Source organism: Centroberyx gerrardi, chromosome 7, assembly GCF_048128805.1.
Source record: "Centroberyx gerrardi isolate f3 chromosome 7, fCenGer3.hap1.cur.20231027, whole genome shotgun sequence".
NCBI lineage: Eukaryota > Metazoa > Chordata > Actinopteri > Beryciformes > Berycidae > Centroberyx > Centroberyx gerrardi.
Genome location: NC_136003.1, coordinates 5,746,320 through 5,768,109, shown reverse-complemented (window position 1 = coordinate 5,768,109; position 21,790 = coordinate 5,746,320). Strand labels below are relative to the sequence as shown.

Genomic DNA, 21,790 nt, shown 5'->3' with positions numbered 1-21,790 from the left:
CCAGGCGAAGATTTTTACACTGGAAACTGAGAAAGTCAACTGCCTTGGGGCGGCTGTGGCTCAGGAGGTAGAGCGGGTCGTCCACTAATCAGAAGGTCGGTGGTTCGATCCCCGGCTCCTCCAGTCCGCATGTCGAAGTGTCCTTGGGCAAGATACTGAATCCCAAATTGCTCCCGATGGTTGCGCCAGCACCCTGCGTGGTAGCTTGCCGCCATCGGTGTATGAATGTGTGTGTGAATGGGTGAATGTAGGCATGTTGTAAAGCGCTTTGAGTAGACTAGAAAAGCGCTATATAAATGCAGTCCATTTACCATTTAGAAAGGACTACATGAGACACTCCCCATAGCAACCTGTGGTAAGACAGCTAAGTCTGGGGCTAACTAGAATGCTACCACTAATCAAAGCAGTGCTAACCAGGATGCTACCGCTAATATGCTAAACCTAGATGATACAGTGTCTTTCCCGAAACTTGCTAAAGCGGGACCCAAACAGACTGATTCACTGCCACCTGGCATACACTTGGTGCTAAGCCAAAACGCTACCACAGAATGAGAAAAATGAATGATAACGTCACAAGGGGAAATACAACATCGCCAGTTATACAGCTCAAAAATGGATATCAACCACTGTCTGACCTAAGTGAGAACAAGCTGGAAAGCACTTTTATGAATGGGAAACAAGGAAGAAATTATGATTTCGTTCACAAGGGGAAACGTGGAATTAACACCGGCACACAGAAGGAGCACAAGGCCCACGGAGACAAAGAATCTGGGTCAGAGGTGAAGGAGAAAGATATACTCCTTGTGGGAGACGGTGCTATCAGCGCTGTGAACAATGAAAGGATCATCGCATGCAGCTATCCAAGTGCCATGGTCAGTGATATAACTGGACTTTTCTCCCAGGTACTGTCTAACCACCCAGGAATCAAACAAGTTATTGTACATGTGGGAGCTGTTGACACCAGCAAAGGGGAATCAGAAGTGCTTAAACAAGATTTCTCTAAACTTTTTAACAGACTTGATGAGCTAGAAATGCAATCATTTATCAGTGGGCCTCTTCCAACTATTGAAAAGAAAGATAAATAAATTGAGCCGCCTACTTGCACTGAGTACCTGGCTCTCTAATGCCTGTGAGTCTCAAGGGATACATTTCATTGATAACTTCAACCTGTTTTGGGAACGTGATGATCTCTTCAAAGGAAGGGGTCCCCACCTAAATGGACATGGACTTAGACGGCTGACAGACAATTTTCTACACTGCCTGAGGCACCAAACAACTTCCTGCCCTACTCTCCACCAGCGAAAAGGCTCCTCCACAGAAAGAGTGCCAGCTCCAGGGTGACAATAGTGACCCTGCTCCACCTGCCCTCCCTGTGGATCCCCCTTCCACACTCCCCCCACCTCTGCCCTGGACTCCCCCACCTCCATCCCCACTCCCCTCTGACTGTCCAGCATCCACTCCCTCTCCTGTCTCTCCTCTTAGGTTCACAAGCCAGATGGAGGACTTGGTGAAGTCTGGGATCAAAATGATCCCACTCACCCCCAGCATGGCCAGGTCACGGGTATTGCCATCACCTATACTCCGCCCACCAACGCCCCCCCGGCGCACCTGCTCCCCGCCAACGCCCCCCCGGCGTGCACACCCCCCCCCACCCCCACCTCAGCCTTCACCCACACTACTGGCTTCTAAGGCCTTGAACAGCACGAGCTGCTATCAGCGTCGACAGCAACTAGGACACCCTGGGCCTCTGCTGTTCCAGAACTGTTATTCATAAATTATCCGATAGCAAGCTGAGGCCCTGGGAGAGAACAACCTTCCCAAATACAATAGCCACAGTGTCCACCCCACCAAATTTCATATTTGAGTTTGAAGCACGACAGAACAAAAAAGGAGGGGGTGTTTGTGCCTTTTTTAGGGTTCCTTTAGGTTCCTTTGTAAGAAGTTATCATTTGGAGAGTTCTCATCCTTTGAATATGTGTCATTTAAAATGGAAATGAAATTGTCTCCATGTATTCTATATATAGTTATATACAGGCCACCAAAATACTCTCCACATTTCCTTGATGATTTTACTGAGATGCTTTCAATTATCTGCACTGAATTTGACTGTGTAGTCATTACGGGTGATTTTAATGTACACATAGATAATGTCAGTGACAAAAATGCCAAAGAACTTTCTGCCATACTTGTCACGTTTGATCTGTCTCAACATGTGACATGTGAAAGGGCCAACCCATACTAGAGGACACACTCTAGATCTGGTTATTACTAAGGGTGTTAACATTTCAAATGTCACTGTGCTTGATGTTGCTCTATCAGATCATTTCTGTGTATTCTTTGATCTGTCTATTACACCAAAAATCAACATTAGATCTGAAACTGTTAAAAAAAGGTACATTAATGAGAATACCAGAACACTTTTTATGGAAGCCATCAAATTTGAAACTGCCCCAGCTTCAAATCATGTTGATGATCTACTGAATACCTTCAATTCTAAGATTTCGAATGTAATTGATGCCATTGCTCCTGCTAAGGTTAAATTGATCGCTAGTAAGCAAAAGGCACCATGGAGAAACACTCATTCTGTAAGGGCCCAGAAAAGGGAGTGCCGGAAAGCAGAGCGAAAATGGCGTAAATCAAACCTCCAGATTCACTTTGAAATCTATAAAGAAAAATTACAGTCTGAATTTGAAAAGTGCTAGGCAATCATTTTTCTCTGAGATCATCAACAAGAACAGTAACAATTCACGCATCTTATTTACTACCGTTGACAGGTTAACTAACCCTCCATTTCCAATATCCCCGGAACTAGTTTCTACCAGCAAATGTAGCGAGTTTGCATCCTTTTTTAATGACAAGATTCAAGGCATCAAACATGCTATTAACTCCTCAATGCCAAACAAAAAAGCATCATCACTGCAGCCTTCCAGAAGTAACTTGGTAGGTACGACACAATTTAATCCCATTGATGACAAAACACTCGAAGAAATTGTCTCCAATCTCAAATCATCCACCTGTTGCCTTGATGTTTTACCCACTAGCTTCCTTAAAACAATTTTGAGCAGCCTGGTAAAAGAACTAATACCTGTAGTTAACAGTTCTCTCCAATCTGGCATTTTTCCAAAGGCTTTGAAAACTGCAGTCATTAAGCCTTTCCTAAAGAAGAGCAGTCTTGATGCTACTGTACTGGATAACTATCGACCTATATCAAACTTACCGTTTTTAGGTAAAGTTATTGAAAAAGTTGTTCACCAACAACTTTGTAACTTTTTAACGCTGAACAATTGCTTTGATAACTTTCAATCAGGATTTCGGCCCCATCACAGCACTGAGACTGCACTCATAAAGGTACTAAATGACATTCGCCTGAACAATGACTCAGGCAAAGTCTCCGTTCTAGTACTGTTGGATCTTAGTGCTGCCTTTGACACTGTGGACCACACAATTCTATTACAAAGATTAGAAAACTGGGTGGGACTCTCTGGAACTGTCCTTAAGTGGTTCAAGTCATATCTTCATGACAGAAAGTACTTTGTCTCCATTGGAAACTGTGTGTCCGAGCAGATGGCCATGACCTGCGGGGTTCCACAGGGGTCCATTTTGGGACCTCTCTTGTTCAATCTCTATATGCTCCCTTTAGGCCAAATCCTACAAAATAATAAAGTAGCCTACCATAATTCTGCAGATGACACGCAAATCTACATATCACTTACACCAGGTGACTATGGACCACTGCGTGTCACTGCATCGAACAAATCAATGACTGGATGCAGCAACATTTTGAGAGAAGATGGAGATAATTGTCTTTGGAGCACAGAAAGAAAGACAGAATGTCTGCTCTCACCTTGACTCCCTGTCTCTCATAACTAAAAGTCAAGCCAGAAATCTTGGCGTTATCCTGGACTCAGATTTAAATTTCAATAGCCACATCAAATCGGTAACTTTGTCAGCTTACTACCATCTAAAAAATATTGCAAGAGTCAGAGGAATAATGTCCAAACAAGACCTAGTAAGGCTTACCCACGCCTTTATTTCCAGTAGGTTGGATTACTGCAATGGTCTGTTCACAGGGCTTTCAAAAATAGCTCTTCGGCAACTCCAACTTATTCAGAACGCCGCTGCCAGGGTCCTGACGAAAACTAGGAAATACGACCACATTACACCAGTTCTAAAATCCTTACACTGGCTACCAGTCACTCAGAGAATTGATTTCAAAATCTTGCTGCTTGTCTACAAATCACTCTGTGGCTCTCAAATACATCTCTGACATGCTTGTGCCATATGAACCTTATATGAACCTTCTAGGACCCTTATGACATCTGGGGCTGGCCTACTGGCTGTCCCAAGAGTTAGAACAAAACACGGTGAAGCAGCGTTTTGTTATCATGCAACACAGACCTGGAATAACCTCCCAGATGATATTAGACAAGCTCCGACTTTGACCACTTTTAAGTCAAAGCTTAAAACTTTCCTATTTTACACTGCCTACTCTACCCTGTAATGGCTAAAAACATATCTTTTCAGCTTAGCTTTTAAATAGCCTTCATTTTAACTGTTTCTGTTCAGGATCCCAACAGAGCTGACACGGGCAAGTACGAATTTTCATTCGTCTTGTCCGGGTAATGCTTACTTGCGCATGAGTGAACACTATATGTGGGGGGGACAGAGTATCTAGGAACTCAAAAGAGCTCGATGGCAGAGCTTTATCTAGGAACTCAAGATGACAGAGCTTTATCTAGGAACTCAAAAGAGCTCGATGGCAGAGCTTTATCTAGGAACTCAAGATGACAGAGCTTTATCTAGGAACTCGAGCTAGATGGCAGAGCTTTATCTAGGAACTCAAGATGACAGAGCTTTATCTAGGAACTCAAGATGACAGAGCTTTATCTAGGAACTCAAAAGAGCTCGATGGCAGAGCTTTATCTAGGAACTCAAGATGACAGAGCTTTATCTAGGAACTCAAGAGCTAGATGGCAGAGCTTTATCTAGGAACTCAAGATGACAGAGCTTTATCTAGGAACTCAAGAGCTAGATGGCAGAGCTTTATCTAGGAACTCAAGATGGCAGAGCTTTATCTAGGAACTCAAAAGAGCTAGATGGCAGAGCTTTACCTAGGAACTCAAGAGCTAGATGACAGAACTTTATCTAGGAACTCAAAAGAGCTAGATGACAGAGCTTTATCTTTACCCTGTATGATTCTCATCCATCTGTGGACAAAGAGGATAATCTATGATTCTTGTCTGCCTTAGGCAGTGAGATCTGATGTAAATATCAGATCAAGAGTAGAATCAGGAAGGACAGGGGATAAGAAAATTAAAGAAAAACATATGGTTCACTCACAATGTGCATCTAAAAGTGGGAATATTTGTTGTGTTCTTTTATCTTTCTATTTCACTTGATTTGAACTGCACTAGTTTACTTTTTAAGTCTTTTATCTTTTGTACCTCTTGTCTGTACTTTTGCACTTTTTAATTGTAAATCTTTTACTGTATTTTTTTATTACTCTGTAAAGCACTTTGAATTGCCTCAGTGTATGAAATGTGCTGTACAAATAAAGCTGCCTTGCCTTGCCTAAAATTTAAATTTCCATCTTCTATTTGGAATTGAAACATTCTGTGGAAAACAAAATCTGCCGCATGTGGTGACGTAATCTACCCTTTGACGAGATTTCAAATTATATGCATATTGTAGGTGCAAATGTGAAGATTTCACTTCACATATGCACCTCACATAATACCACAAGTCATGATTCACTGCAGATATTATGGCACTATGTCATTATTATTCTCCCACCTTGTCAGCATCCAGTGGCGGTTCAGTCGAGGGTTACTGTGCTGGGGAGAGAGAGGTGCTGGATTCCTTCAACAGATGGGTGAGCTTATCCTTATTAATCTCTCTATGGATGTGTAATTGATTGATTATGTATATACAGTATGTATTATGTATTTATCGGGTGATTAGAGGGTTGGTTGATTGATTCAAAGAGCTAATTGGTCAGTTGATTGGCTTGGTTAATTTTCTTTGGTAAATCTTTTTTTTTGTTGTTTATATGCAGGCTATTCCGGCTATTAGCTCATAAGGGGTTTATATGCATCTTCATCTCCCAATCACAAATATCACTGCATATTGTACATTAATTAATAGACTAGTAAGAATATTACCATGGATTTATGGATGGTGGGATGATAAATTTGCTTGCTTTAATATCTCAGCCAGTATTGGCATGTCACGGCAATCTAATAAGCAAGATATGAGGCTATTCCACCTGTTCATGTTATGTTTCATGCACCAATTATTGAAAGGAATTCTTGAGTGTCCTGAATAATTTCCGAATATTAATATTCATGCAAATGCACTATTTGAGAGTCTCTCTGGGATGCAGGCTATTGACATATTGGGGCCAACCAGAAGCCCTCTTCCCCAATTTTGGTCCTGGCCAATAGAACTTGAGAAAAGTTTTTGGTGGATTGTCCCATTGGTCAGCTTAGCCGTCAAGTGATGAGAACATAGACCAGTGATCTACTTGGGACATGTGGATGATTTTGGTGTGTTTATTCTCATCATTACACTTAAGTTGACCAACAGGACAATTGAGCATACACTTACTGCATTTCTAATAAAATGATTGATATTCCTGTGTGTAGCTGGGTGAGCAGCTGGCCTATCTGGTGCCTGCCAGTGGGGTAGATGTGGTGGAACTGGAGGATGAGGGTACCTGTGTTCGCTTCAGCCCTCTCCTAACTGCTGCAGGTAACACACACACACACACACAAATCACACATACACACCAGCAACATTCCTACCAACAGTTATGTCTTCACAGTGTGTGCCAACTCTTCTCTTTGGGTTGAACTTTACCAAAGTTACGAAAACAATGACAACAAGGATTAAAAATTCATCAGCAAAGGATGCCCTTATTTCGTATTCCTTACTATCTGCCTCCCAACCATAAACACCAGGTACTAGTCATGACTCAACTTTATCCCCCCTCTCCAGTCCTGGGGACCCAGCAGGGGGATGTGGAGGCCATGGTGGAGAGGCTGTCTGAGTTGGTTTCAGTGCTGAGCTCCACAATGTGCCTCAGACAGGACTTCAGGGAGGAGGCCCACCGACACTCCCCCTCCCTCAGATATGTGGAGGACCTCAGCTGGCCTGGCCTGGGTGCTGTCAGGTAAGGCTGGATGGGCTTCAATTTATATTACAAACTTATTACGTTTTTAAACTTGTTGTATTCCCTCTAAAATCATTTAAGTTCACATTCACGCCAAGCATCTTTGGAAGGCGCATCAAGCCCCAAACCTTGATGCGCCTTCCACCATGCTTCATGGTTAGGATAAGGTTTAGGTGTCGGTATTCAATGTTTCTTTTCCTCCAATATAGCATTGTGTCTGTTTGCCAAAAAGTTGAACTCTTGTCCTCATTTGTCCACAAAACATTCCACACAAACGTTCCAGTAGCGTTGCGGAACATCCAGGGAGTCTTTGGCAAACATTAGACGTTAGATGTTTTTTTTGGAAAGCAGTGGTTTCCTCTGTTCTTTTATGAACACCACTTTTGTTCAGTGTTTTTCTCATTTCAGACTCATGAACACAGACATTAGCAAGTGCAAGAGATGCCTGCATATGCACAGCAGTTACACTAGAGTTCTTTGGCACCTCCTTGAGGGTTGTATGTGCTGTTCTTGCAGTGATCTTTGCAGGATGCCCACTCCTTGGGAGAGTGCTTGAATTTCTTCCATTTGAGCACTATCTGCCTGGCTGTAGATTGATGGAGGCCCAAGTCTTTAGAGAAGCTTTTGCTGCCCTTTCCAGCTTTATGAGCCTCAACAACTCTTTTTTCTGAGGGCCTCTGAAATCATTTTTGATCACTTCAACAGATCTCTGTTGTGAAGAGCAGACTGTTGGTGACCATACTTTTTAAAAGAGCAGGGGATCTCTAACCCACACCTGACTCCACTTTTCCCAGCCTACACTGTGAATGCTTAAACAATGTCTTCAATCAAGACGAAAAGGTTTGTAGGGTTGTGGCGATGTACGATGGGCTGTCAGCGCAGATATGACTTTTTCACGTGGTGATGTTGAGGTTTTTTTCATCAGTATAATATTTTGAAAAATAACATTTAGCATTTGCAGTGTAGCCATTAACCAGCACAACAAAATAATTGAATATGAAGTGTTGAGAACAATGCTCAGCTGAGTTAGAGGAAGAAAAGCGATGAGCTGCACATACACACACACACAGTCCTAAAGCTCACACACACACACACACTCATACACAGCGCTACAGCTCACACATACAGTTCCCCAGAGCGAAGCTCTTTCTCCTCACCTAGTTGATTGTGTGTTATTTGTTTATTCAGGTTGTGGTTATCTATTATTTAGACTTAGCTGAAGATCACATCACATTTAGGAACAATTGAAGCAGGAATCCAGGTAATTCTTAAAGGTTCAAGAACATTTTCTCACAACTGTAACTTATACTATTACTCATGCCCTTTTGCAGTCTGCTCTCCATAAGAGGAAATTCCAAAGAGTGATTATGTGTTATGAGACATTAGTGATGTTAGAGCAGGAGCATATAGATGGAGAATAGGATGAAGCCAAGTATTGAGCGATATCATGTACTGAGGAAGATGAGGAATCGCCTGTAGTGACAGAGAAGGTTCATGTGGAAGGATAGGATGTGAGCCAATTCAGTGCTGAGCCTGAGATACCCACCCAGTGCTTAAGGCAGTCAATTAAAATTGCATGATCTACTGTCAAATGCTGCTCTGAGGTCTAAAAGGATTAGAATCAAACATTCCCCAGCATCCTCTGTTAAAAGGAGGACAGTCAGTTAAAGAAGTCTAAAACCTGATCAGAATTTATCAAAAACTGTAGTTGCTCAGGGTTGAGAGATTAAGGCTTTTTTTTTTCAGGAGGTTTTGAAATATTGCATCTTTAAAACTAGAGGTGAAAGTAACAGCTGCCAGAGAACTACTTATATAATAATAGCTAAGCTTCTGGACATACTTTATCAAAAACATGTTTGAGGAATTTTGTGGGAACATATACTAGACAAGTAGAGCATCTCATATGGTAGATGCTTTTCTTTAAAAAAGAAATAGGGAAATGGGTTCAAAACAGCAGAGTTCTCCAACAAAACGAATATGTCCTGGTTAGAAGGGGAGATCACTGTTATGTTTTCAACCTTTTTGGCAAAGAATGCCAAAAAAAACATGTTTTCGGTGTTATGAGCTCAGAGAAATATGCCGCTCTCCCCTCCTCAACTGCCTTTCTGACACCTGAACATTAGGTTTTTCAAAATGTCACGAAATATTTGTAGCTTTGTAGACAGGGTGTCCGTGGGGTCTTAAAAAGTATTAAAAGGTAATAAATCAATTTAGCGAAAATTAAGGCCCTTAAAAAGTATTAAAAAGTCTTAATCACCATTTTATGAGGTATTAAATTTTGTAGCCTATTTGTCCAAAGAGTTTGCGTGCTAAAAGTTTGCGTGAATTTATTTATTTTGCTCCTCACAACTACTACAACAAACTACAACCGGAAACAGTAATGCATAACCCGGAAGTTAAGAGATGCCCTCTTGTGCACCGAGCGAATTGCGTAGCCGCGTAGCGCTTGTGGGATTCTTCTGTGTAGGCTGTCACTAAACTAACAAACGTAATGGGGAAATGCAAGTACTCGGACAAGTGGTTGGAGGACACTGAATTTGCACCATGGCTGAGGCCCGTCACTGGGAATAACCGGGAGGTGTATTGTTCGGTGTGTAAGAAAGCAATAAGTGTAACCTCAATGGGGATCAATGCTATCCGGTCCCATATGCACAGTGCTAGTCACAAGAGCAAAGCATGCAAAGACCACAGAGATTTTTGTTAATGACCGTGTTGTGTGTGTGTGTGTGCATGCGTGCGTGTGTGTGTGAGCGTGTTACTGTTATTACTTTTAATAAACCTTGCCTTTGGGTTAGTCACTCAATTTATTCTCTTGAGCTTTGTTCCCTCCCGGCCTATCTGAATTCTGTTGTATTGATACAGTGGTCCATAGAAGTTATCGCAAACTAAGACTGTTTAGTTTTGCAATCTCAAAATCAATGTATAGTAAATGTAAGTTAAAAGTGTGTCGCTGATGTAACCGGTTACAGCTCAAAGTGGCGTTGAGGTCTTAAAATATATTGAAAAGGTCTTAAAAAAGGTCTTAAAAGGTATTGAATTTAACTTCAGGATTCCTGCATATACCCTGGTAGAGAAGAGTTGTGCCATTCAGCCATTGAAAGGCTCTTGATATTAACTTTTTTTTTTGGATGGAGCAACAGAGTCAAGAGTGGCTAAACAAGAGCGGTTAAAATGAGACTAGCTCCTCAGTGGTTTTAGGCGATGCCTGGATAATAATGTCTGTGAGTTGACATGAAAGCCTTTGAGAATTTAATTGCAGAGGTTGAGTTAAACATGTGAGAGCGAACAGATGAGCTAGAGTTGGAAGAAGAGTGATGTAGGAGTGTATTGAATACAATTGCCTTATGGTCAAGGACAAATATCTTTTGTCTTAAAGTCGAGATGAAACGGCATTTCGAGAGTATCTAACTTCCGTATCGTGACGTATTTCCTAGTGAAACAGGAAAGACAGGCGGGACATAACGTTGGGAGGAATTTGATTTGAACGTTGAAAAGTGGGTGTGTCATAACACCCGAAGACACACCGAAGTACCATGCTGTTGCTAGCTAGCTAACTAATGAATCTTAGCCTCTTAGCTCTGTGCGCTAAAAGTTGAAGATTGATTGATGGGTGGATGTCATGATATTATTGGTTGAAATTAGTTACGGGCATGCTTACGTAAGCACACGGCATATTTTGTTTTACAGGAAGAAAACATGATAGAATTTTGATATAAGAATACAATGAAATTGATTTTTGGTATTTTTTTTGGCATATATTGTTAAATAGGTGCACAGTATGACCGGGGATGTGATCTAAAAGGGTTAAAAAGGCATTTTTCATTTCATCTCGTCTTTAACATTAGTTATTGTGTGACCAAAAGATAACAGTAAAGCTGCACTAGGCAACTTTGGCATTGGTGGTCCCAAATGGCAGTGAGAGGTAACTGTTTTAATTTTTTACCTAAATACCCAGAAATCCTGTAATGTGATGTGAGTATGCACACAGCCCGCTCATGTTTACCAACCCAGCCGGTCTGTGATGCTTTATACCAAAGGATAACAAAGGGACGAGAGAGGCAGAAGATCTAATGTTGGTGCGTCCAGCTTTCTCTGGATGGAGCGGTTGCTTGCTGCTGTTTAGGAGACAGTTTTGTATTTAGCTCTTAAAGGAAAAAGCCACCTGAAAACACTTTAACACTGTTAAAAAAGAGCTATTGGCGATGTACCTTGAATTTCTGGGCCCATTTTGTTGTTTCGTGGTGTATTTATCGTGGAGTAAGTGGTTATCTTTGAGATCCTATTTTTTTAAATTTTGTTGCCATCTTCTGGTGCTAAGTGGTCATTGCTGTGGTGTTTTTTTTTTGGTTTTTTTGTATTAATGACTAAATACATAAATACAATAGATTTTTACTCACAGTGCGACGAACGACAAACACGTAAATATAATCGCCTGCTGTATATAAACGCAACAGTAAATATCAGCTTGACATTATCCATCAGCCTAAATATTGGCTGACTGATAGGTCTATCAATTCAATAATCCAACTCAGTAACCAACCTGGGTTCAGTCCTTTTTGATTATACAAACTACTTTGTCTGCTAAGAAGTACTGGCCTGGGAAAATTTTGAATCTAATAGCCCCCAGCTGAGAGTTATTTTCATGCCCTGAAATATAGACTTAGATCCAAGACGACAACAATTACATAGTATTTCAATCCACTCAAAGCCACAGCAGGCCATTTTGCTGTCAACGGTGTGCGTATGTGTGTGTGTTTGTGTGTGTGTATGTGTGTGTGTGTGGAAGAGAGAGAAAGATTAGCAAACCCAAAACGTTTGACTTTTTGAAGAGGAAGGCCATTCGTCTATCCTTCATGGTAGCAAAATGCTCAGTGACCTTGTCATATAGTTGCCTGGTAGATTTCAGTTCTTCCACAATAGAGGTCTCCATTGGGATTTTTGCCAAGTGGCACATACCATAACCACAACGTTCTGGGTCCGAATCTGGTCTGGGACCTTTGTCGCATGTCACTCCCCTTTCTCCCCCCTTTCCTGGCTCTTTCCACTGTACTGTGCAATAAAGCAGAAATGCCATGCCATACAAAAACAATCTTTAAACAACATGCTCTTTAGCTTCTGCTCATCAAAGAATGAGTACATGGCAAACAGCTAAGAGAGTTCAGGTCGGGATATCTTTGGGGTTAGCGAAGTTCGTGAATGGCCCATGATCCAGCGCACAGAAAAAGCCTGCGCCATGTGCAGCACTATTTGGCAGTACTGTCCTCGGTAGGAAATCAGGAGGCCCGTGTCCTTTTCATCCACTTGCTCTTTGACTCCCTACTCAACGTCCCCCTAGTCACAGCAGTGACGTTTGCGCTTGTCGGAGGGTATTCCCACTGTGTGGACTGCTTCCTCGTATATACTCCGGAATATGTCCTCACTACAAGTGGACTTAAGAGCATCCAGGGTACCGTCTGTTCGATCATGACATTTTCTGATGTCAAGTGTCTTTCTCTCTAGGACCTGGAAGAGTGGTTCAGTGAGGCCACAAAATGGACTGAAATACACCAAGCAAGAAAAAGTCAAAAGTCATAGTCTTCCAGCTTCTCTTTTGAAGCGGCGCTCTGTGCAATTGTGCCTTTGTCCCATCCAGGCTCTGTCATAATCCTGTCAAAAGCAATGCACAGTGATCTATGTCCCTCGTGAATAGCATGCACAGCCTGACTTTTAAAGTTCCACTGACTATACAGTGCATAAGGACAGTGCGAAGCCTGTACTCCACCTCATTACCCACTCATGCAGCCTGCCATCATCACAGGTTTGGCAAATCGGTTTAGTTGCAGCACTGTAGCTTTCAATTGCTCTCATCACCGCCATAGTGACAGCCTCTGTATCCACGTCTGAACTGATATCAGAAAAGCCTAAAAACCACCCACAAATTCATGTTTCTCATTTACATAATGGACAGTTATGGTCAGCCGGCACTCATGTCACAATGTCATTCTGATGATGACATTGTGATTATTTTATCATTTGATTAGCGTGAAGTCAGATTTGGCCTGACCTCCCTTGATATTTATTTGAGACACTTTGACCAGTTGTGCACAAGCTGAACCGCCTTATCTGATTAACTAATAGGTTAGAAATTTTTATCAGGGGATGCTAGCCTTCCCTGGCTTCCCTCCCCCGTATACTTTCATTGATTCCACTCAGATTCCCTTACACAGATGGGTACTGTTTTGCTCGCTGATACAAGAGCTGATAACAAGACCTTTGGAGAATCCACAGTCTGTCCACAAGCCTCATATCATTTGTATCTTTTAACTCGACAATTTGAGGAAGCCTGGCTTCCCTTGGCTTCTGTGTGAAAATGCCACTGGCTGTCATTAACCCAGAAAATTGAATGGCTACATTGAAATTCCAAACAAGCAGTGTAATGTAGTGTAAATTATTGACACATTTTTGCATAATTGAATACAGAGCCTTGATTTCTGCACCCATTTTTCAAAACCCAATATTGGATAAGGCATTAAAACTCCATGCAACACCACTATACAAAAACACTGTTTAATAGTTGAGATTTTTGTACTAGACCTTCAAAATGTTGAATGACATGGCCTACTCAACACCCCACAGAGGAAGTGTGAACAGCTGCACAGTCAGCAGTCAGCAAATTAAACAAACATTATCATAGAGTCATAAAGGTTGACCGATAGAAAGAGTCAAGTGGAAATAACACCACATATTAGTAATAGAATCAAACACATTAGACACAAGAGGCTGCGAGAAACAAAATATGACTATTGCAAGTCAATACATCACCGTCTCAGAGTAATCAAAATTGACCTGTAAGAGTCATCTTGACAATAGAGCATGTGCATTAAAATGACATATCTCAGTATTTTAAAAAGAATAACAGCCAAATTACCACCATTTGATCATGATTTAACAAACTTGGGGACGTATATCCTGAAGGGTCAGTGCCATCTGCTCCCATCTTGTTGGCCTCATAGAGAGATTGTGAAAATGTCCTGTTATCCACAAACTGGTTAACCATTCTGTGTAGTAGAGGAGAAATAATATCATTGCATGCTTTACAAAATGTTTCTCTATATCAATCTGAGCCTTGCTATTTGGGAATACTTAAATTTGTATTTTTGATTTCCTATTGAGTGAAATCAGAAATCATTTCTAAAGCAGGTAAAGCAATAGAATGAAGAAAACTTTTTCTGAGTGACACTGTCAGAGTGTCATTGAGTTAGGCTGATCACTTAATATAATGTTACATTCATGCCTGACTTACAGTGGAGGTACTATGGATTGGTCTCCATCTGCTTGTTTGTTGTTTGTTGTTTGTCTGTCACATGCGATATCTCCAACTTTGCTGATTAGATTTCAACCAAACTTGGGAATAACGCATTTCGGTAAACTGTTGCGCTGCTTGGACGTGATGCGTCGTTCTCGCAATGAATCTTGGGGCTTTCCGTGCATTCTCGTCAGCCAAGTCATCATCCAACGTATCCTCGGTTGGCAAGTAAACTTCCAGGATCTTTATTTGTCCTTACTCCTCATGTCCTTTGGTTTTGGAGTCATACTTTAGCCATTAGATGTTATGTCAAACACGTAATGGAGGACACAAGAACGCATTTTGAAAAAGACCCAAGGTGACACTTGTTACTAATTGGCCCAGAGAGTGACTGCATTCAGGGGCGGCTGACCAATAGAGGGCGATAGGGCGCCGCCCTCCTTGAGCCACAATAATAATAATGATGATAATAATAAATTATACAAATTTTCAAGACAGTTTGTCCCTCTGAATATCATAGTCCAATCAGCCGCAGCGTCAAGTCGTGTTCCGCGGAGTACCGAGCCTTTCGGGCGATTTCAGTCTGGTTAAAAATCACCCAGATCGCTCTGCTTTTTTTCGAACTGCAGGCACTGCAATGCAATCTCTATGGGTTCCGGGTGGGCTTGCACTAACGTGTTTTCGTCATACGTAGCCTGGTGCATTCACATGCTCCTCGGATGGTCCCATTTCTGTTGGGAAGTCGTTCTTCCGACTTCGGTGTGTTCATGAGCTTTTAAGTCGTAATGTGGAAACAACATGGACGCTACAAAGAAGATGTGTTGTATTTTATTTTATTGCTTAGAGCGTTTAAACAACACGTTGATAGCTGTTTCCACATTTGCTTTACGGTCGGGAACTCATTTTTCCGATTATTCCGACGACACCACATGAATGCAGCGGTCACATTCAAGATCAACATGGCTAACGTTACCTCAACTCAGAGGAGCAACTCAATCGTGTCATTCTTTGTTTAATCAGAACACAACTAGCTACAAAATAAATTTTCTAGATTTGCTGCACCTAAAATAAAATGTTATCTGATGAAGACTGAATCAGATTATTGTGAGAGTGAAGACCTTACTCAATTTTATTTGATTTATGGTAAAGCAGGTCTCTCTTCACATTCAAAGGTATTTGTGAGGGCAAACTGATGACAATTTATCTGTTGATGACCACAGTGGATTGTTCAGTCATTGTAGAGCCAAAATAATGTTATTCAAGACATTTACAATGAACTCCTGGATGTAGCTGTCCACAAATATTACAGTATGTAGCCTAAGGAACAATCCTTGTCTTATGTTGCCATCTAGTGGTTACTGGTGGTATTGCTACGTGAGGTGACCAGAAAAAACAAATTGTACAATGCAATGTGACAATGTCAAGTTAGCTAGCTGACTTAGGTTAATTTACCCATTGAACGGGTCACTTTAGCCATCATCGCAACAATTGCCCCCCCTGAGAAATTTGGCAGGAGCCGCCACTGACTGCATCGTTCATGGGGGATGACATGTTACCTTGTGTCTGAAGGATTCATAAGAAATTACCCCCCCCCCCCCCCAGAACAGATTTAAATTCCTAATGTTCCAAATCAGAAAACCTTACCATCCCTGTTTGCTGTCCGCCTCCATGAAAATGGGATGACTCAAGTACAACTCCATCAGAATTAGGATGAACCATCTGAATGTGATCCACTTGTTGATCTTCAGGTACGAGCCACAGTCTGAAGGAGCGGACGAGAGCAAGAGAAAGCAGGAGGTGCAGAAAGTTAACAGTGAACTGCTGAGAAAACTACAAGAGCTGGACACTGACATCAGCTTCTCCACTGGTGAGTGTCTCTCCACAGTAGCTCAATTTTCAAGACTGCAACTTATTGCAAGACAGCAACTTATTTAAAATGTTTTTAAAGCATTTTACGCTATTTTGTGCTTCTCTCTCTCCTTTTTTCTTCTATCTCGCTCTCTCTCTTCCTAGGCCCTGATTTTGGGACAGAGGAGGACTGTATATTTTTGGGCATGGTAACCGAGGACCTTGATATTTCAGAGCTGGTGGATACAATAGCTGCCCTGGGGAGGGACATTGAGGAGAGTGGAAGGGTAATAGCAATATTAATTTTACAGGCTGTCTGAAGGTCCTTAAAAAGTCTGTGATAAATTGTCTAAAGTTAAAGGAATAGCATTCAAAATGTCTTAAATACAATGATTACAGGCCTTAAATTTTTCACAGTGTTATGCAGCTTAAGTAAGGCAAACAAAATAAGGCAAATACCGTAAAAATACCATAAGAGTTTGATAGCAGAAAATGATTCAGCCATCTAAAACATCAACGGTATATGTCAAGTTTTGGTGTCAGTCCCTCAGAATCAAAGAGGAAGTAATGATGTCGAAAGGCATTCTGGGAAAGGTATGAAATCAACTAACTGAAGCAGAAGTAGATAAGGCAGGTTTAGGGAAGTGTATACAACAAAAAGTACAACACTTCATCACAAAATAACTCCTGGAATGTATTAAACATCACAGATTGATGATATATCAGTGTATGTAAGTGTATCTGAGGGTGGATGTCTCCTTTAAATCCAGTTCCAGGTAGCATTAAAATGATCTTAAAAAGTCTTACATTTGGCTTTTTCAAACCTGCAGCTACGCCGTTTTTGTGTTATTACTCTGGACGACCTTACCACTCAACTTTTGGCGTTACGCACGTATTTTTGTCATAGAAAATATATATTATACGGGGGAAAGTGTGCTCATTGTAATGATTCCTGCAAAATGCGCAATTCAGTTTGAGCATTTTACCATGTTGTTTTCATATATTACACTTCTAAATAACAGCGATCCTTTCCCGTGTAGCTGTTGGAGAACATGACGGAGGTCGTGAGGAAAGGCATCCTGGAAGCAGAGCAGCAGCTGCAAAAGGCCAATGAGGAGAAACTCATGGAGGAGGTGTGTGTGTGTGTGGTCTTGTACTTCTAGTAAGACAAATGTGTGTGCTAATTTGCTTGCTTGCTCGCTTGATTGATTGCTTGTCTGTGTGTGTGCGAGTATTTTGTATTCAAGCCAATCAAATATATGCAAATGTTTGATTCCGTCTGGCTCTGTGTCTCTTAGGGAATGCTGAGGCAGCTTCCTGTGGTCGGCTCCGTGTTAAATTGGTTCTCTCCTGTTCAGAGCTCCATTAAGGGCCGGACCTTCAACCTGGCTGCAGGTACCGTGTGTCTGTGTATGGGGTGGATAGCCCAGAGTATCCAAAACACATTGTGGTACTGCTGTTTAGAATTTTAGCATATGTAAATTAGAAGTGGCCAATTAATTTGGGCCGGTAGTTGTGGGATGTGAGCATCGGTTATGACCAATTATGCTCTATCAGAGCATCCGCAGGCCCTTAAAACGTCTGAAAAATTCTTAAATCATCTAAATTTAAGGCCTTAAAAAGCATTAAAATATCTTAAATACAGTTATTAGAGGTGTTATTGTTTTTCACCATGTAATGAGTGCATGTCCACTCTTAGATGAATACAGAACAGAGACAGTAGTGTGCATATGCATCCTATCTGCTTTACTAAATACAGTTAGACGTAATGTCCCTCATCAGGAAAATAAACACGGAAGAAGCCTTGGGAAGGGCCGTACAGAGAAGAACCCCACTACCAGGACGGTGCTAGCCCGTGTATTATTTTAGAAGTCAGCAGAAGCACCGTGAAGTCACATCTGGCATGAATTAAGAGTCAGTGTAGGGAGGAGAGATAGGCGTTATGTGGTCAAATGTCCTTGTTTTGGTCAGGATTCTGGCAGCGGTTGAAGATTTTTGATAACATTAGGTAAACTGGAGAACAGTACGTTGCAGTAGTCAACAATACAAATGCATATACTAAGGTTACCACCAGAGTATGAATTTCACGGCGGCCACGTTGCCCCTCGCTCTGGCCGTGATGCCTGTACGCCCCTACGGCTACCATGGCATTTGTGCCCTGCTACTGTCAGTCAGAGGAATAGAATGGTAAAAGGCTCATTGGTGTCAGTACTTACTTCGATACAGCCACCAGATGGCGACGAAGAGCCAGAGCTCCCACCATAGAGCTCCAGTCTGAAATGGCTGGTGAAAATCCCCGGAAGATCGCTATGAGTCAGAAACAACTCACGGTAGAAGAACTTACGGTAGAAACGTGAGTACCTAAACTCTGCCGTTTTTGCCGAAAATAACATAAGCCTTGGTGAAATATTTTGGCAAGAACATAGATTTTTGTCAGTGTGACTTAAAATGTGAAGTTGACTGTTCTACGACTGCTACGTTTCCCCGGAAATGGCGGACGTTGTATCGTTCCAATCATGGTGCGTTTAGGGTAATTGGAAAACTCAGAATTTCTAGTTTCCAGCGATACGAAGCAAGCATGTTATTGTAGACAGATGAGAAAATTATCCTGGATCTTTTGATCACAACTTGCTCTTATATTTACGAAGTTTATATTTGTACGACTTTATTGTTAAATACTTCGTAATAAGACATAGTTTGGACAACATACAACATACATTACGGATTCTGAAAGTTGAAGACCCCATGTTTTCAAAACAGTATAACATTCATATCTTCTATAAATAGACCATCTTCCATCGCGATTTTTCATAACTACGCCATGGGGGTGGACCTGGTAACGTTACCGGGTCCGTCGGGCTTAACAGGATATTTGTAGGCTCCAAATCCTCTTATTTCACTCAATGGCCTTTGTGCCCTGGCATATGGCCTTATGGCCCTAAAAAATTTTGTGACACCGAAGGCCAAATGGCCTTGCCCCTAAAATGACGAAATTCCAAGCCTGGTTACCACGTCTGCTATTGTATCTATCCCTGTTTGCCAAATGTACCAAACATTCACATTGTAATATAAAAATGACGTGAGCATACTAAATGTTTTTTAAGTTCCATGTCATTTAATTTGTTCAGTTCCAGATGTTTTACTTTTCATTTAATGTCTTAAACCAGTGATTGTATGAAAGAAAATTGTCCAATTACCTATAATCCTTATAAACTTTTTTTCTTTTTTTGATGTTATCAGCATTCAAAAATCCTTGATCGGTTGACCTCTAATGTGAATAATAAAGACACTGGTTGCCACCACTTTCATGCCACATATATACACATCTAAAAGGCCGTTCTGAGTCTTACGTCTCTTCAAAAGACTTGGCAGAATTTACTCTCCATGCTCACAGGAATTGTTTTTATTGCTATTTGTCCCCGAGGTCCAAACTGAATTAGGCAAAAAGGCTTTCATATGCTCTGCTGCCTCTACATGGAACTCATTGCGAAATGATTTAATACTGAAAGAGTGGTCTCTCTTGATGAATTTAAAACGACTAAAGGATCTCGAGGCAGTCTCCGCACAGAGCTGTATATCTTTCTGTATAGAAAAGTCTTGGCTGCGGATGGTCTGCTATTGCATTGCTGCCTCTTGAGGGCTTATGTAATGAATTTTGACTTTGTGCTTATCTCTCCTGTGATTGTAATTGCATTTTTGCTTATATACATCATTATACGCTGTTTGTCTGCATTTTTTTGTTTGTGTTAATGATGCTTTCTTGGCTCGGTTTGTCCTTTGAAAGAGAGTTTCTTGATCTCAATGGGACTACTTGGTTAAGTAAAGGTTAAATAAAAAATGATTAAATGTAACTAATAATCGCCACGGGCAAATTGGGTTGTCGCAGCAGCAGAGAATAAGATGTAGATAAGACTAATACAAATAGTGAGTACTAAAGGTGATAAAACATAATTACAGAAAAATGTTTAGAACAGCCACCTAAAATATTACAGCAAATAAATAAATAGGGGTAAATGATACCGCACATCTCTGTGTGTCATGCTGTGGTTGGCCCTTATGCAAAGTGTGGATGTAAATATTTCTCTGTGTATGTGTGTGTGTGGTCACGGGCGTGTTTCCATAGGTTCCCTGGACTCCACAGAGCCGACCTACTCTACTAAGGCCCAGGCAGGCAGGCTTCCCCTGCAGGACACCCCCACCTCCTCAGCCAAGAGACTGCCAGGTAGCGCTGTCTGCTTCTATCACCGCTTTGGTTGTGCATGTAAATACAGTGTCACGGGTTAGAAGAAAATAAGCTCATACTCTGAGTATGAGAAAATCTGGCTTACTCTCATATCAAACTGGTTTCTGTGGCACGGAAACATCTTACTGCTAAATCCATTGCTGATTTTGTTATTTTAGTTTGTTATAGGATTTGTTGACGGTAAGAAATGCATTAAAAAACACCAGCCTTATCCTTTAACACCCTTATTTGAATATTTGTGTGATGATATGTAAATGAGGTGACGTAGTGACAGTTCACTTGCGGTGACATTCTAACCCCGCAGCATTTCAGACAGCTTAGTTTTAAAAGTGCTTAAATGAACCCGGGGGAGACGCTTCATTCACCCAGGCCACTGACTGGATGATAAGGATACAGAGAAAATGACATCACACTCACCTTGTCCATTTCATGTCTGCACTTGGTTGTCATAGGTCAGAGGCTGTTCCGGCGCTCGGTAGCAGGCTCCGACTCCCACAGCGAGACGAGCTCCGTCGAACAAGCCGAGGAGACGACTGGGGAGGGGGACGCCGCTCCGACCGCTGCCGACCCCCCGCCCGCCTCTCTCCCCGTACCCGAGACGGATTTGCCCGGCGCGCCCGGTGTTGCGCCGGAGAGCACCGGGGAGTCGTCCAAGCTCGCACCCGCGCAGGAGGAGGTGGACCTGGCCTCCGAGCAGAGGCACCCCGAAGGCCAAGAGGCTGACCAGAGCAGCAGATAGGACTCCTCCTACTGCAGAGCTTCCTCCATCCATCCTCTGAATAGTACCAGCCTAACAGACGTCGAGGAGAAAGGGCCTTATTACGTTCTGAAGTCTAGCTCCTCGCAACTTCCCCTGACAATGAGCCTGTCCTCCGGTTTTGAATGGAAAGCTGACTGAGCTAGATTGTGCCATTTGTCTCCCCTGCCCCATTATTTCAGAACTGCAAGGATGTCAAAGTAAATGGAAAAATCCACCCTTGGATACTCTTACACTGTTAGATGGTAATCTAAACGCATCGCAGGAGTTATTTTGTGAAGAAGTGTAGTAATTGACTTTTTTGGTGTTCCCACTTTCCCTCAATCTGACTTCTAATTCAATTAGCGGTTTCCTACGTTTCCCAGAATGCCTTTCTACATCCCGCAGAGAAGGGGCGTGAACTTGTTGCTCTCAATCAAAGGTTTGTGTATGGGCATAGAAATAGCTTGAAAGCATGGGTCATATGTGTAGGTGGAGATAGCAATA

At 41.9% G+C, this 21,790-nt stretch overlaps 1 protein-coding gene across 1 annotated transcript in view; it reads left to right on the top strand.

The window, feature by feature from the left end:
- The window catches only part of pdxdc1 (pyridoxal-dependent decarboxylase domain containing 1), a 41,285-nt gene extending 19,999 nt beyond the window's left edge, over positions 1-21,286 (top strand). The window contains exons 16-24 of the mRNA XM_071909848.2: positions 5,802-5,872; positions 6,645-6,750; positions 6,997-7,171; positions 16,205-16,323; positions 16,470-16,591; positions 17,345-17,437; positions 17,603-17,699; positions 20,428-20,526; positions 21,000-21,286. Of these exons, the coding sequence (XP_071765949.2) occupies positions 5,802-5,872; positions 6,645-6,750; positions 6,997-7,171; positions 16,205-16,323; positions 16,470-16,591; positions 17,345-17,437; positions 17,603-17,699; positions 20,428-20,526; positions 21,000-21,286 (1,169 nt within the window). The remainder of the gene's footprint in view (positions 1-5,801; positions 5,873-6,644; positions 6,751-6,996; positions 7,172-16,204; positions 16,324-16,469; positions 16,592-17,344; positions 17,438-17,602; positions 17,700-20,427; positions 20,527-20,999) is intronic.
- The last annotated feature ends 504 nt before the right edge of the window (positions 21,287-21,790 follow it).